Raw genomic sequence first — 17,177 nt, 5'->3', positions numbered from 1 at the left:
GTGACGCTCTCTGCTGCTACTCTTATCTTTTGTCGGAGGTTCTCTTTAGTATTTAATAATTCCTCTTTATTAAATGTTTAACCATCTTTCATTTATTTAATTTACTTACAAAAAGTGTTATGAACAATTTTTCTTATATTTACCACTGTTCTCTTTACATCTTTTTCCTATTAATTTATTTCTTTGTTTTTTAAAACACACGTTTGTATTTCTTAGTAGGGAATTTTGTTTATTACCTTTCATATTTATTTGACTTTTATTTTCTTTCATTTTTTTAAAAAATATCAGTTTTGTTGATCACCGTGTGGTTCGAATCATTTTATTTTTATTATACTAAAGAGACAATAAAAAAGGTCCCATGCACTTTAGAACGTTAAACCACAAATTGGCATGTTGAGAAATCTTCTTTCCACTAGACAATGGAGTTGTCTTATAGACTTTGTTAGAGACAAAAATTTCACCAAAAGTAAGATAGGTCGAGGAATAAAACAAGAACAATAAAAATTGAAAGCGTAACAATTAACGTAGAAAAGAACTCCAAACCGAAAGAAAACTACTACAGATCATACGAAAGTCACTATTGCAAAAAGTGTAAACTTACTAGAACCACACAAAATGATTATATCTTCCAAGCCAATTACAAGAACGCTCTCTCAAAATTTTTGTACATTAGAATCGTACTCTTTAATTCAGCGACTCTCAACTCAAAAAATACAAAAGTAAATTTAACTGGAGTACTCAACACACCTAAGTTTTAAGTGATTTTAATTTTTGAGTGATTTGAAATCAAAAGTATATGCTCTATTTTTATATTTTCATCACTTTTTAAATGTGGAATAAATACACGTTTATGATATTTTGTCAAAAATAAAAAAGATAAAGAAACCATAAACCTACTAAAAAAATGTATTGTCGAGTGGAATGAGAATAAGGACTCGGTAGGAGATTTTAAAATTTTAATGTATAATTGAAAATTGAAACAAACCCTAATTAATTAAAACTTTTTGAAAGAAGTTTAAAAGGTTTACGGAGAGTAGAATGGTAAATTAAGGATTTTGAAGTTAGAAGTGATAAGAAGAATAATGTTATGGTCTCGAGGAAGAAAAGTGAGGGTTTGGTTTAAGAAGGAAGCATCATCGTAGTTTGTTGAACTTGAGGGGCCTATTGCTCTAACCCCAATGCCAAATATATTAGGCTGTGTTATTTTATTATTGTTAAGTTTGCTACGTGGTGCTAAGCTTTTTATTTCATTTTTAAAAAATAGGGAAATTTGTTTTTGGAATCTGAAAAAAAGAAATATAAAAGAAAAGTTAAAGATAAGAATCTAAATTAAATGTCAACGAAGTAAGGATGCTTCCAATAAAGTTGTGTATTCTCATACTCCAAATATTTAGATGCTTTTGGGTTCAAAGTTTTTTCTTTAACAAATGTTTTCAAACACTTTTTTCCCTTTTTCTTTCCAACAAATATTAGTTTATACTTTTGGTTTAGATTCCGTTAAGAGAGACAATTTTACCTCTGCGCTAACTTTTAATATTGATAATATTTCAGTTATACATATAGATAAAGAGCATAAAGTTGAGTTTTTTCCTAAAATTAATACGCAGGTTTCTTAAACTAATTATAATTGTGTTAATTTTTAATTATAGACTTTGAGCGTTGTTTCAATTTAAATCTCAAACTAATAGTTGTATCGATTTAAACGTTAAATTTTCAGAAGTGTATTAATCTAAACTCCGAATCTTTATAAATGTATCCATCTAAACTCTCAAATTTCATAAGTATATCTAAATAAAACATAATGAATGGTTTGAATTGATACAATAACGTGAGTTTGAGATCTAAATTTATACAACTCCTAAAGTTTGTGATTTAAACTAATATAATTACTACTTCGTAATCTAATTTCATACCATCCCATAATTTAAAGTGTAAATTAAACACTCATAAACTATGCAAGTCTATTTAAATCAATATGTAACATTTTTTTGGGGTAAGTTCTCTTAGATTAAAGACAAAGGACAAAATGATTGTGAAAAAGATAGATAACTGTAATAACCTAACACACCATATAACTAATAATATATTATCCCCTAAAGTATATTTTTACTAATCACTAATTTTTAGAAAAACATAAAGTCACTTTTCTCCGAATCACCTTTCAGAAACAAAATAAAGGAAGGGAAAAAAAAGGAGAGAATAATAATGAATAATAATGAATTGAATTATTTTTAACAAGCAATTGAATTAATTGAATCCAATCTGAGAAAATAGTGTATATTATTTAAAGTTTGAAGCAAAATGCATGTATAAAAATACATAAGAATGTTTGAGGCATGGGTGTCCATGTTGCATCCTTAAAAGCCTCCAAGTCCTTGCCAAAAAAAAAAAACGTTTTCCAACTTACCAAATGTTCACGTTTTTTTAGACGAACTAAAAAATCATTTAAAGATTAATGAACTAAATTGATACATGGTAATGAATTTATTTGAGTTGAAAAGTTAGAATGGGATGAAATTTAGGGAGTGAAGTTAAAGATTGGTAAGAAATTGGTGTATGAAATAAAAAAAAAAAGAAATAGAGTTAACTTAATTTTCCCCAGAGAATAGTTGTTTGAATGTTAGAAGTTGAAAGGGAAAAGAAAATCCGAAGAGTTAGGAGGGAGAGGCGCGTGAAGGGGAGAGAAAAATAAGAGGAGAGGGGGCCCGGAGGGGATTTGGAAAAAGATACGAAGGCATGTTACCTTTTGGGGAATGATAGACCACGAGTGCTCTTTAATGCTGCCGGTCCCTCCCTCTCAACTCCCTCCATATTCCCCACACACACATATATATTTGAAAATCTTAAATAATTAGAATTATTGAAAATCTATAAGATATTATAATGGATAAATAATCACACAAAATGGAAAATAAATTTGTGAGTTGAAAATATTAAATATCTATAATACAAATACGTTTTTTAATTCATTCAACACAAGACTAAACATTTAGAGATTTGTTAGTTTTGCATATGTTGATTGGTTTGTAGTTTTTAATAATATTAATTGTTTCACAGATTGAAAGCATCAAGTTCTTAAACTAAATTATTATACATTTTAAAGATTACAAGGACATTTTATTTCTTAATAAAAATAAAATGATGTATATAACATTAATATTGCTATATATTCAAATATCAAAATCTAATCCGTCACTTCATTTTCTAGGTAGGTTGGTAACGAATAACTAACCATAAATATTATTCTATAATTTTATTTTCTTGGGAAAACCAAATATTGTGTGTGAATACAATATATATACATATATTTGTGAAATTTCAATTAAAAAAATCGACGAGAAAGATGAACCTAAGGTAAGAAATCAAGAGAAATAATTTTATTTTTTTAAAATTATCTTGAAAGAGAGAGAGAGAGAATGATTGACTTTTAATTTGTGGAATTTGAGAATTGTTTTGAATTCCCACTTTCATTCACTCCAAGAAGGCTCAAGAAGAGTAATTTTAAAGAAAGTGTTGACTGAGTCAACCACACAATATATCAATTCAAAAAAAGCAAATCATATTTTTTGGGTTAAATAATAAAATTAAATGCATGCTTCACAAAACACACAATTATTTTACTAATAATTGAAAGGCACTTTGTCATTATTCTACATCTCATGCGGCCTTTACCTTGGAAGTAACGATGTAATGCTCAATAACTCAATCCAATGCTACCTCTTACATATTGCATTTTACAACATAGGGACTCTTCAAAATACCACCCTTTACCTTCTAATACTTTTACACAACCTTTTGTATATAAAAAAGCAAACTAAAATATTTTATCGAGAAATTTAATGAACTTATGAATGGTGTCATTAGTTCACATTCATAAATAACAATATTTTTTGTCTAAGGAATAAGAGTGTTAGAGATTGTGTGAATTTTTTAATGTACTCCTTATATGGCCAAAGCATTTGTATACTCGTGGTTAAGAAAATTCAAAATTTATGACTGACTAACTAACGCACTATGGATCTACACCATGAAGATTTGTCGTGAAAAGTAAGACATAAATTACACTACACATAAATTTAGATTTTCGAATATTGTTATCTACCTAACTTAAAAGGTTTGTATATATAAATAAATTATGTGAGATTTGTGTATTATTCTTTTCAATTCAAACTCGTTAGCTACACAAAATTTAAAAAGTTTCATATCTAGATTCTAACATTACATTTAAAATCTAACATGAAGGTCCAATTTTATATTTTTTTAAAAAATAAGAAAATTAGTTATTTAGCTCTAAAAATCTAACAAAGATCTTGGATTCGTCTTCAAATATTAGATTACAATATTTTTTTAAAAAGGGTTAATAATAACTAACAAAAGGTTTTTTTTTTTTAAAAAAAAAACTATGTAGGATAATAATATAATAATAATTATTATAAATGAGTGACCTAAAAGTTGGAAGAAATAATAGAAATAGTGAAGAGTGTGAGGGGGTGGATGGAAATATGGAAGTGTGTAGGTGTTTAATAGTAAAAAAATAAGAAGATAAAAACAAGAAAGCAAAAAGCGAAAAAGGAAATGAATGTGATTGGTTCACAATTGATGAAAAGAACACGCCTTGAGCCCCACAACAATTTAATTTCCCTTCTTCATTATGATGTTATAAATATTTTCTTTTTTATTTTGCCATCAAATTAAGGTAGGGAACAAATTTAATTAATTTTTAGGTTATATTGCAAGCAGTTGGGAAGCTTTAGGTTCTTATTTTAAAGATTTTAAATTCTTCTTTTATAACAATGGTCTTCTTTTTCATAAATGTATTATTATGCATTTAATAGTAGGACAAACCTTTCAAATTTTCTTATTAATTTTTTAGCAAACTTTCTATACTCACTCAACTTACAAGTTTGGTGTTTTTAAGTATTGAATTTTCATCTCAATTAATTAACTACATTCTTATCATGTGAAGTTACTTTTTATTTCCAATGCCAGATTCTATACTTAAGATTAATTGAATTGTGTCTTTGGTGTTATGAGTATTGATGGTTTTTAGAGAATTTATCTAAATTAATTTTTAAGGAAAATTTACAAATTTACAACCTTAACAAATACATAAATAATGATATTTTAACTATTTAAATTATGAGTGATTTCTTTTAATTAAATAGTGGGTGAGAGAATGTGTCTAATCAACCAATAAAAAGTAATACCTAATAATCAAGTGGAGAATAAGAAAAATCTGAAAGCTTTGCTTATTTTTTTCCCTCCAAATTTGGTCTTTAAATATCAACATCATAACAAACTGTTTGATTTTTTCTTTGCAGTAACGTGGTTGCTCGAGCCTTAGCCCACTCGACCAGATGACACATGGAAAGAGACACTCTACTACCTTCTAATTACTATTACACATCTCTATAAAATGATCTTATATATACTCTTTATGGACTTCTTAATTTTTCAACATGAGACAATTGATATTTTAGAAATTTTAAATTACTAGTGAATTAGAGAATTAATATATGATTAAATTCTGATAGTTGATAAAAAGAAAAAAGAAAAAGGGGAAATATAAAAAGGAAAAATCCCTAGAATTAAGCTTCCAAGATTGTCCACACTTTAACTGCCATTGATTTTGGAGGGCCCAAAATTTTTGTTCTTCATATCCAAATCCAACTTTGAAATTTGATTCCTTTTCCCTCTCCCATCACTACTCATATTTTAATTCCAATTTTAACGCTTTACGCTTTACATTTTTTAAAACTAAACCACAAATAAATATATATATATGTATTTTTAAATCAGAGTAAATGTCAGCATATCCTTTAAATTTTTCATGAATCTTTAGGACAATGAAGTTAGATATTTAAACAATAAACTTTCAAATCAGATTGTAAGAAGACGTTTAATTGATAAAATACTTAATAAGTTATAAATTGGAGTTTTTAGCTTACTAGATTGTTGGATAGAGGTGAATAAATTTATTATAAATTTTATCATTCATTATCGAGCAAGTGTAATATGTAAACACATTTAAAGATCGATTAGTTTATTTAAGGGATACTTCAGTTGATCTTAAGTAGAGATCGTTGTTAAAATATTTCTTGTATGGTCGAGCTAATGTTGGAAATGTCTATACCATATATATAGAATAACAAAGGTATTAATCGCTTTGAATATTTAAAAAAAAATTATATTTATGATCTCATTATTTATTTTAGATGGAAATATGATTTTGGTTCTTATTTTTAAAGTTTGCTCAATTGTTCCCTTTATATATTTAATTGTAGAATTTATTAAGTTAAAATTTAGTCCCCAATACGTGTTTTGTTTTCTTGATTTTTTTTTTAAACTATTAAATAATTGCATGTATATGAACTAAATTAAATAAAATTTGAACTTGGAGAAAGTATTGACTTACACAATCATCATAATTTATTGTATCAATTGAAACCCTAAACTAATAATTATATCAATTTAAATCTTGAATGTATCAATTTAAAACTCAAACGCCGTATTAATTTAAACTCTAAAATTATAAGAGTGTGTCTATTTAAACCGTAAACTTATATGACTGTATCGATTTAAACTTTCTATTATATTTTATTTGGATATACTTAATTTTCAAATGATATATTTGTATAAGTTGGAGGTTGAATTGGACACATTTATAAAAATCCCTTTATTTAAATTATATCTGTTAATTTAATATTTTAATTGATACAACCTTTGGAGGGTTGTACGGTTTTGAATTGTCTTAAATTTTAAAATAAGAGAAAGGGAAATGGTATTTTAATTTGCAATTAACTTTTAATTTATTGAAGAAAGAAGAAAAAGACCTAAATAATACACGTCACGGTCGGGCATTTAAAAAAAAAAACTCGGAGTGAGTGGGGAACCTAATTTTCGGGCAGTTAATTGGTGTGTACGAGTACGACGCACTTAATTATATTTATTGCAAATTTGCCTTTAAATTAAAAGAAATTTTAGAAAATATAATAATATTTATTGCAAATTCGCCTTTGAATTAAATGAATATTGAAAAACGGCATGTCTTTTACTATTTGGTCCTTCATCTAATGATAAAAAAAGGTAAACAAAGCAACGAAAATTAATGGTAAAGCAGTTGAGAAAGCACAATTTGATAAAGTCATAAAATCTTCCACATTATAACTAACCATTTTAATTAATGCCATTATATACATTTTTCTTTTTTTATTGTTATTAAATTTAAAAAGGTAAAATGGAGTTTGTGTCTATTAGATTGTTAGGTGAAAACATTGATACTGCTGTAAATTATTTATATTAGTTAAAAAAGAAGAAGTAAAAAGTCATTTATTTACGTAAATAACATTGAAATATCTCTTAGACAACATTTACCTTCATGGTAACTTGTTTGTATGTCAAAATATACTATAATGGCTTGCATACAACTCAATTTATTTTCTGTCCCAAAATTCAGTTTTGGTATTCATTTGTCTCACTCCCACTCTCACAAAACCTTTACAGATTGCATCAAAATAACACATTTTAATCAAATTTAGATTTCTTTCAAACAAATTTCCGTGTTGATATAACGTAGCTAAATATGGAAAAAACATATATAGTCAGCTAAACCTCCAAATAGTAGTGTTTTTCACCAATCAAACATGGTACTTTACAGAGAAAAGAAAAAGATACAGCATTGCATTAACATATAAAAAGCAAACAAAACGTTTAACCTATACTTTCCTTTGTAAAGGTTATTGGGTAATATATGTTTTAGAATGAAGAAAGCTAATTTCCCTTTCTTTACGTTACTGTGATTATACTTTTACTTCATTTCATATAATTTCAATTTTTAATTTAATTTAATTCTCCACTGTTGAATGAGAATAAGACCAACTTAGCCTCACCCTTTTAAGCATTAATGTCATGTGAACTTTTGGTTCTTAACTTTAATTCTATATGGTTCAATTGGGTTATAGGTACGTAATAGTAGTAGTAAGGATGAATTGTTACTTTAGACTTATTCGACAACTAACGATCTCAACATTTACTTGCGTTCCCTACGACCTGTCAATATTACCTATACTTTGTCCTAAAGGCCTATTAGGGTGAAAGTTGCCCTAGAAACCAACACGAGTTCTTTCAGCATTTTTTGTCTTACTCACGTGCATCATAGAAAATTTCGTAGATCATTCAACATAGAATTGCTCCAAACTATGCATGTCTAACTTTAGAGTTTTTTATGATTGAATCACTGAAAATAAAGGTATATATTGTTGGTATAGGTAGTAACGTTTAATTATTTAAAGTTTTTTTTAACCATGCTTTGATATTTTTAGGATGACTCTCCTTGAAACGGACTTAACAAAACGGGACGACGTTAGTTTAAAAAGCACAAGCATTAGATTAAAATGAAGTGTAGGACAATGTTATATCATAGAAGTGATCACAAATAATTGCTTTTATCTTCTTATCTTAAAAGCATAAGTTTGGTTTGGGTAGAATTGGTTGGTAGAATTTAAAAAAAGAAAAAGAAAAGTTGATTGGTGTTAATTAATTTACATGAGAGCCACAAAGGCAGTGTTAGAATGCCGCTCATCGCGGGGATGTCTGGACACGTGGCCAATTTTAAAGGGACCATGAAATTACGATCATGTGCAACCACGTGCTCTCTGACAATTAATTCCCAGGCCCTCCACGTGATGCTCCCTGCCTTCTCTTTCTCTTTCTCTTCTCAACCCTAAACCCTAAACAAAAACAAAGAAAAACGACATCGTTTAATGCACGTGCTTCATGCATCACCGCCATTCAGACTGCGCCACGCAGTCACTGAGATAAAATCGCCGTTTCATCACAGTCACAGCCGCAGGATAACACTTTTTTCTCAATTAATACAGCCACCACATTTATGATTCTTACAAATACAAATGTATTTTTTCTTCTTGAATTTATATTTATTATTCTTATTTCTAACTTTTAAATTTCTTCAATTATTACTTCAATAAAACAAATTTATAAATTGTCACCGATTAGTTGATCAAAAGCATTATAATATAACAAACATAAAAACTACTTATTGGTATTTGAATGGAATGAGTTAGGAGCAAAATTCGTGAATGAAAAGCAATTTAATTGGGTTAAAAATAGGAATAAAAATGAGTGATTATATTTATAATTAAAATGACATAATAGAAAACAAATGATAAGAGTGTGAAATGACACCATACAATAAGAAGAATAAAAAGCAATGAAATGAAGGGACATTATTAAAGAGATGTAATGGAGTTTGTCTTGAAGTAACCTAATAATTTTTGAAATCAGATCAAATAAAAATCCCTTGATCTTTGCGACATTATGGAATAAAAAGTATTTGTATAATTTGCAATTTGTCTTTTGGATTTTATGTATATATATTATAAGGTCGGCATGCAAGTGAAAGTCTTGATGACCTTATTAGATTGTGCTCTCTCTATTTGGCACTTTGTTTTTATTTTTATTATTTTTAATTTTATATATGTGCTATATACATATACATATATATAATTTTTAATTATATGGTGTGCCTAATTTTTCTTTGATCATCAATATTTAGTTAGATTCTTTTAGACTTTGTTACTTTTAAACTAATTTTGCTTCATAATTTTGTGATTGGAAGACTCTCTTAATAAACAATTGGATTGTGGATATATTCTTTTTTTTTCTCTTTGAAATAATTTATGAAAAAAATAAATAGAGTAGCTTTTATATTAGATAATTATTTGATTTAATACATAATTACAATCTTTGGAACAAGAAAAATGGTTGTTTGATCATTGTCAATGACAATTTGAACATCATTATTCACCACCCGTGGAAGAAGTGTACACACATTTTATTACTACTTTAATTGCCTAATTTTAATTTGAGCATTATGTTAGATAACATGTCAAAAATGTTGGTAATAGCATTCACATTGTTGACATCTTCAACAAAATATTCTTTCCATGTATGAAAGACTATTTTGCATATTTGGTGGATCTCTTTCTTCAACTATTTATGTCTTCCATTTTCTCATACAAGAAATATTCATTCTCTCATAGATTAAAAGTCTCTAGGCTAGTCATATATACATACATATATATATATATTACTATTTCCATTTTTAATTAAAGTAAGCCACCTTATGAAAAGAATCGTGTGTACATGAAACGTTTTGAGCTTATAATTTTTCTAAGGCTCAACCTCTCCATGCATTGTTATTGAATATCTTTGTGTTTCTCGTTAAGATTGTTTTTCAAGTTTCCATTTTAGATCTCGAGAGACTGTTCTTTTTTGATATAGTATTTAAGGGGAGACTAAATATATAAGTGAATACAATGAGATCTCATTCTTAGGGGAAGTATAAGCATATTGTATTGAGAGGATATCATACAAAGCTTAAAGAAGCATATCGTAGAAGTAAGAGAAGCTCAAACTTAGGAGGAGTTTAAGTTCAAATGTTAAAGAGCAAGTTATATGATAGTCATGTAGAGGTTGGAGTATGTTTGACAAGTACTTTAATTGTCATTGCTAAATTATTTAAATAGCGACGTTTCATTCCATTGAACACACTGTCACCCAAACATAGGTGATTTTGTACCAAACTGGATTGTCAATTTCTATGTTATTCTTTTTCTACTTGCTTTCGTAACGACCCTCTTGTTGAATATATGATCAGTGATATTGTTCCTATGTTAGATCCACTAGTTTTTCCACATTTAATATACCATAATATAATACTAAAAAATCAAACCAATTTCATGTTAAACAAAATTTTGAAAAACAAGCATAGCTGAAGGAACATACAATGTGATAGTCTAGTTTGAAACTCCATCTCCTTGTCAAGGTTAGAATGGATTAAGAATTAGAGACTTAACAATTCATTAATGGATGCTTTGAAGCCATAAGCCCAATTTGTTTCATCTTGAGCCCAGTTTGTTCCATCTTGAAAGATGGGCTGATAATGGGCTTCAAACATTATCGTTGACCAGTCAGTCAACGGCGTTGGCGTTCGTTTTCCAGATGCTTTTCAAAACTGGAGCTGAAGTGGAGCCCTACGATCGAGCTCCTTCAGCTTTCTTCATTGCTTCTTTCAGAAGCATAGGTGACCTCATCGAACCAAGCCATGGAATCATTTGGCGTCTTCAATTAGGTGATCTATCTCTTAGTTTGCTCCGCTGATTTCCTCTTCTTATTTTTGGTTTTTAGTTACTAATTATTCTCGCTCATCCATGGCCTTTGATTTCACTTCACTTTCTTTTTCTAGCAAACAAAGTTCGATGTTTCTGCAAAGACATTAAAATCTTATTGTTCTTTCACATTTGACGTTATGAAGACCCAGTTTCGCATTTCGGTTGGATTCTTTTTACTGCTGCTAATTTGTTACTGCGTTCGTGTTGATTCTAAGGTACGAGAGCTTCATTTCGCTTCTGTAGGATTGAATTTATCATTTCTGTTTAGCGTATCCTTCGCGATGGATTTGAATGTAGGTGGAAGATAGTGCCAACAATGGTCTAGATTCGAAAACAGTGAATAAAGGAAATGATGCAAACAAAGACCCCGGGCCTAATAAGGATCTTAATTCTGTTTCGGCTGGTAAGGAAAAGAAGTCTGAACAACAAGTAAGCGTCTCAAAGGAGGGTGTTAAGAACCGTGAGGATAAAATTAAGAAGGATCCTGAAAGTGAAACAGTATCGAAAGAAGGTGCCGATAAAGTAAAGAAGGACGATGGTTTAGGAGAGGAAGGGAGGAATAAGGGAGACAAAGTAAAGGGGAAGCCGGTGGATAATTCAGTTTCAAAGGATGGGTCTAAGAGTAGTGGGAAGGGAGAAAGTACAGTATCTTCAGCCTCGAAAAGAAATGATGGCTCTTCCGGTGAGGATTGTGATTCATCAAATAAATGCACTGATGAGGCAAAGAAGTTGGTTGCTTGCTTGCGAGTTCCAGGAAATGGTATGCATTTACAGCAATTGAGTTTAAATTTGTTACTAAACATGGTGGTTTAAGTTATTTTCTGTACCGATTCCAATTGTTTTTGCTCTATTTATTTCTGCAAATGGTAGTTCTTTATTCTGTACAAAATTTTGCTCTTAATATGTGATGATGATTTTAATAGGCTTCCATATTCTTCATTTAAAATGTGGGACGTGCTTGGGGGGGTGGGGGAGCTACTATATAGTATAACTTGAAATCAGATTGCATCATGAGTATTAAGTTTGCATGTGTATTGGTTTTACAACATAATAAAGATTTTGACTTAAGCACCCGGTAAAATTCGAAAGGTTCAAGGCAGAAATGAGTTAAGACTTTAACTCTGTAAAGGCTCATGCTGTATTGATCTTCGCTTTTAGAAATTTTAGATTTCCTTTTACAACTTAATCTTAATTTTGACTTAAGCACCTGGTAAAATTCTAAAGGTTCAGGGGTCGAGATGAGTTAGGACTTTAAACACTGCAAAGACACATGTTTGTATTGATCTTCTCTTTTAAAATTTTAGATTTTCTCTTACCACAGCATCTTAATTTTGATTTGAGCAAATTCTAAATGTTCAAGGCATAGGTGAGTTAGGGCTTTAACCACTATAAAGGCACATGCTGTATTGATCTTCATTTATTTATTATTTTTTTCCACATTAAGGTCCATGGAGTTTAAGTCAAAAGCACAGATGGTTGGGCTTGTTAAGGTGATGATTGACAGTTATAGATTTTCTTTTTCTATTTCAATGCTGTTTTCCTTTGTGGACATCGTTTTCGAATCTAACTTCTTTGAGTAATAACCAATTTTACTTAGCCAACCAAAATCTTTCAAATCTTAGATGTGCTTTCCTTCAACAAGTTGGCATCTGAGTGCCATTATGAATGTGGCAACCAATTGATAAGAGGTTATGAGTTCAATCCATGATGGACACCTACCTAGGAATTAACATTTTAAGAGTTTTCTTGACACCCAAGTTTTGTAGAATCAGACAAGTTATTCCGTGAAATTAGTTGAGGTGCGCATAAGCTAGCCTGAACACTCACGTATATTAAACAAAATGTGCAAACCATCTATTGCAATATCAAATCTGATCTCTGCAGGGCTAGGGCAGTTCTGTTTTGGACTTAAATGTATGCTAAGAATATTGGTTACGTTGTATTAAACAAATGGGATTGCTACAGATTGAAAGTTGCATATGGTTACAAATACACGAACCTAACATTTTTCAGCTGTTATTACCTTTTCTTAGTGTGCACTTCATCACAATAAAAGTTGTCTCATTATTAATCATTTCTATTTTTTCAGTTAATGCGTTGTATATATTTTCAAATCTTACATTCTTGTATGTATACAATGTTGCAGATTCTCCTCAACTTTTGTTGCTAATCCAGAACAAAGGAAAAGGTCCTCTTACTGCGAAAATTTCTGCCCCAGATTTTGTTCATCTGGAGAAGAGTGAAGTTCAACTTCAAGAGAGAGAAAATAAAAAGGTATTTAGACCATTTCATATGATGCTTAAGAAATCGTAGCCTTAAATAGTGAGATGTTTAAGTTAGATGTTTGATTATTTTGATGAAAAGATCAATGAATAACCAATCCCCAATCATCTGTTCCTTTAATGCTTGGTGCAGGGACTTTCGCTCCTTGTTACATTATATGCCAAATTTTCATGCACTGCACCCAATCGTTTTTTCCTTTAAGGCAAAGAACATGGATGATAAGACATCGTCCCTAAACTCCCAAGTGTCTCAAAAAAGATATCTAAGTAGTGAATGTGGAGGCAGGAGAGTAGTTTTGACTTTCCCTAGATAAAGATCCCCATCGAAGTGTATCAACGGATGCTCCATCTATTTGATTTTCAACTCTACATATAAGTCTATTCTCTATAAAACTCGTATCTTTGCTCTCTGACCATAGGAAAACAACACATCCCTCCACCCACCTTTCTGAAATGTTTCCAGTTCAGTAATTATTGGTTGTGAATTGGTTTTACCAGTATTATGCTTGTTTATATATGTAGTTATTGTGGATTCAATGGAACTGCAGACTTACTATGACTATGAGAGACCAGGGTTTTTACGAGAGAAATAATTTTATTGGGAAGAATAGTAAGGTTCTCACTCTTCTGAGGAGATTAGAGAAGCATTTCTTTATGAGCTGATTCAGAAATGGGAGGATAAAATGTGCTCTCCCTAGAGAGCCAACGGAGCAACAATGAAGCTTTCCTGGTGTGAAAACTCTTGAAATTTATAAATTAGGAACCTCTGTTGAGTCCATCACAATAAATTCCAAAACCCCGAAGTCAATTGATGTCATTTCAAAGGGAGGGATTTAGAATTGAATTGCTTTTTGATCGAGGACCAAGGGATAAGGAGGACTAGTTTCTTACTCCAAGTTCAAACACTCCACCAACAAAATGATTAGACTTACACGAATGGTTTTGGTATACAACCTTGTCTCAAGAATTGCGGAAAAATGGTGATGAGTCTCTATCATCTATAAGAGATTTTTCATTAAAAAGTTAAAAAACTAACATTCTGTATTCCCTTTTCGCCCTTAAAATCTATCCTACTTTAACCAAAGAGACTTTAAAGTCCATTCTACCCCTAACTCAAAAATACTAAATCCAAATAAAACATACATGGATGTAAAAATAATTTTTTTTTACCAAATATTAGGTTTGTTTGCAAATTAAATTACAATAATGAAATTTACAAAAATCGATCAATTTTATCTTGTGGAACATCACATGAAACATTTATAGAGCTTTTGGTTAGTTGTCTCTTGAACCATCTCAATTGAGTTCATCTTTATTTATATGGGAGAATTCAATGCTAACTTTAGCTTGTTAGCTCTTGAACACGTGATTGGATCTGGAAGTAACATAGAGACTTCTTGATTCATATCATTTACAATTGACTTCAATTAGAAAAAGACAAAAAAAAAAAAAAAAAAAAAAAACAAAAAAGGAACATATACAAATAATTTTGGAAATAAAACTCCATTAAAGGTTCAAAAGTTTGGTCAGTTCAGTATAGTGAATCGTTCTTGTGTCTGAACTTCCATATACCATGCATTCTCTCCCATCATAGCACAGCAATCGTGGCTAGGGAACTTAACCTTAGAACATTGGCTAAACTTCAAGCCAAGCTTAAGAGTGGATTATGGTGTAAGAAATATTGTAATTTGAGGGAAGAAGACATCGCCCAAAGTTGAAAATTCTTTGTTCTGCACTTACGTTGAAATCAGAACTTTCTCAAGGCTCTTCCATTAATTCTGACACATTAAAGAAGATAAGAGTGATAACTTGGTTTGCCTCGAGCATCAGTTATCACCACTCTGTCGGCAGAACAGCCAGCAGTTTGTACACATTTTTGAGGTCATACTGGTCTTATGCTTCTCTGACAATCCTGCTTACAAGTTCTCATTGAAGGAACAGTCAACAAATTATAACCCACTAGGGGTGTAGACAGGTTCGGTTGGGGGTATTTTGGGACCAACCCGAATTTTTTGGTTGGCAATCTGAATGACCCGAGAAGCATTCCTAACCCAACCTAATCCTTAAAATATAGGTTGAGTTGGGTTATTGGGTAGTATGATTCTTTTCCCATTTCTAATTTTTGTTAAATTTAAAAAACATGATGACATCATATCCATAAATCCACACATCCAAAAAATCGATAAAGTACAACATTAATATAATAATACTTAACAAAAAGTTTTAAAACATCCGGTATTACTTAAGGAAACTCAAATATGAACCAATGTTCTAAAATAAAAAAACATTTCAAACATCATATTATAAAACTTAATATAATATAAATATATATAATATCATTAATTTGGGACGACCAAAATTTAAAAACCTCAACCCGAGTCCCAACCCATCCCGGAAAAAAAAAAGACCCAACCCAACATTTATCATATGAGTCGGGTAGTTTGAGTTATTTGAGTTTAAGGTTAGGTTTAGGGTTATTCTTACACCCCTATAGCCCATGGTTAAAATCCAATAAAAGATCTCATCTATTTCCTTGATAATCTTTGACTACTATCTCACCAAGTATCCCAGTGACAATTAGATTGTAGTAAACTAAGCCTTTTAATAATATGGAATATCTGCTGATTGTAAGACACATGTACTGAAGTTTCATCGTAATATACACATCCAAACAATCAAATTATGTAGGTAAAAGTTTCAATCGGCGATGGAGGAGATGGGAATACTATCGTTCTGACTTCAGGTGGCGGCCGTTGTAGTCTTGATTTTAGGGATCTTGTTGCGCACCATAATGCCAAAGATTCTGATAATGTCCCCAAGTCCTCGTGGTTCAGCTACCTCACAAAACCACACGTTATCGCAATTTTAGCTTTTGGTGTAATTCTGACCATTGCAGCTGTTTCAGTGATCATCAGCATTCGTCGTAAGAATTTCGTAAGTAGCAATTCTAAATATCAAAGGCTGGACATGGAGCTCCCTGTTTCCCTTGGAGGCAAAGCCGTTGCTGACAATAACGATGGATGGGAAAACAGTTGGGATGACAATTGGGATGATGAGACACCACACACACCTTCCTTGCCCGTTACTCCAAGTCTTTCTTCGAAAGGCCTCGCCTCACGACGGTTGAATAAGGATGGCTGGAAAGATTAGTCACCAGTATTAGCTTCACACATTCATACACGTAGAGAGGGTGAATCCGATTATCTGTGGTTTTCGGTCAGGATTTCTTCACACAATGTACATTTTGGTACACCCATTTACCCTTTTCTTTAAGTACAGCCGTGTTGTTTTAAACCAACAAGCATATGTTTGTTATTGCATTTGCATCCAACTTCTGTAAGTATTATCTCTCAATTTTTCTCTCACATTTAGCTATTGAATTGGCCAGGAATGTGTTGGCATCAGAACCTCATTTATATTCTCTTCTCAGTTGAATAGTTTTTACATTTTCTATCAAGGATACGATAATAATTTTGCTTTATTATTACTTAAACTTCTTTCCATTGTATGTAGGGTACGTATGCTTTTGTATTTTGCATTTAAAGAAAAGGAAAAGAAACACCCTTTCTTCCTATTGATTTGATTCAACAATGGAGATTATATTTAAGATAGTTCAGTTATGTACATGCGACAACTTCTAATTTAATAAATGGGTTATAAATTTGAAATCTATTTCTTATTTTTGCAATTTAATACTTTTGAG

The 17,177-nt window shown here is 30.5% G+C and overlaps 1 protein-coding gene across 1 annotated transcript; it reads left to right on the top strand.

Moving 5' to 3' along the window:
- The first annotated feature begins 10,996 nt into the window (after positions 1-10,996).
- Positions 10,997-16,977, top strand: LOC101203513. The gene is made up of 5 exons (XM_004149701.3): positions 10,997-11,152; positions 11,267-11,407; positions 11,490-11,952; positions 13,339-13,466; positions 16,163-16,977. The coding sequence occupies exons 2-5, from the start codon at positions 11,330-11,332 to the stop codon at positions 16,622-16,624; spliced, it is 1,131 nt and encodes a 376-aa protein (XP_004149749.1). The 5' UTR covers positions 10,997-11,152; positions 11,267-11,329; the 3' UTR covers positions 16,625-16,977.
- Positions 16,978-17,177: the final 200 nt, after the last annotated feature.

The sequence above is a fragment of the Cucumis sativus genome, chromosome 4 (genome assembly GCF_000004075.3).
Source record: "Cucumis sativus cultivar 9930 chromosome 4, Cucumber_9930_V3, whole genome shotgun sequence".
Classification (NCBI taxonomy): Eukaryota; Viridiplantae; Streptophyta; class Magnoliopsida; order Cucurbitales; family Cucurbitaceae; genus Cucumis; species Cucumis sativus.
This window is presented reverse-complemented; position numbering and strand designations above follow the sequence as displayed.

What these genes read in the sequence shown, in the direction of transcription:
- LOC101203513 (XM_004149701.3), top strand. Translation starts at nt 11,330, where the DNA reads ATGAAGACCCAGTTTCGCATTTCGGTTGGATTCTTTTTACTGCTGCTA. An exon ending in GCGTTCGTGTTGATTCTAAG is followed by an intron (nt 11,408 to 11,489) that starts GTACGAGAGCTT and finishes ATTTGAATGTAG; the next exon opens with GTGGAAGATAGTGCCAACAA. An exon ending in CTTGCGAGTTCCAGGAAATG is followed by an intron (nt 11,953 to 13,338) that starts GTATGCATTTAC and finishes ACAATGTTGCAG; the next exon opens with ATTCTCCTCAACTTTTGTTG.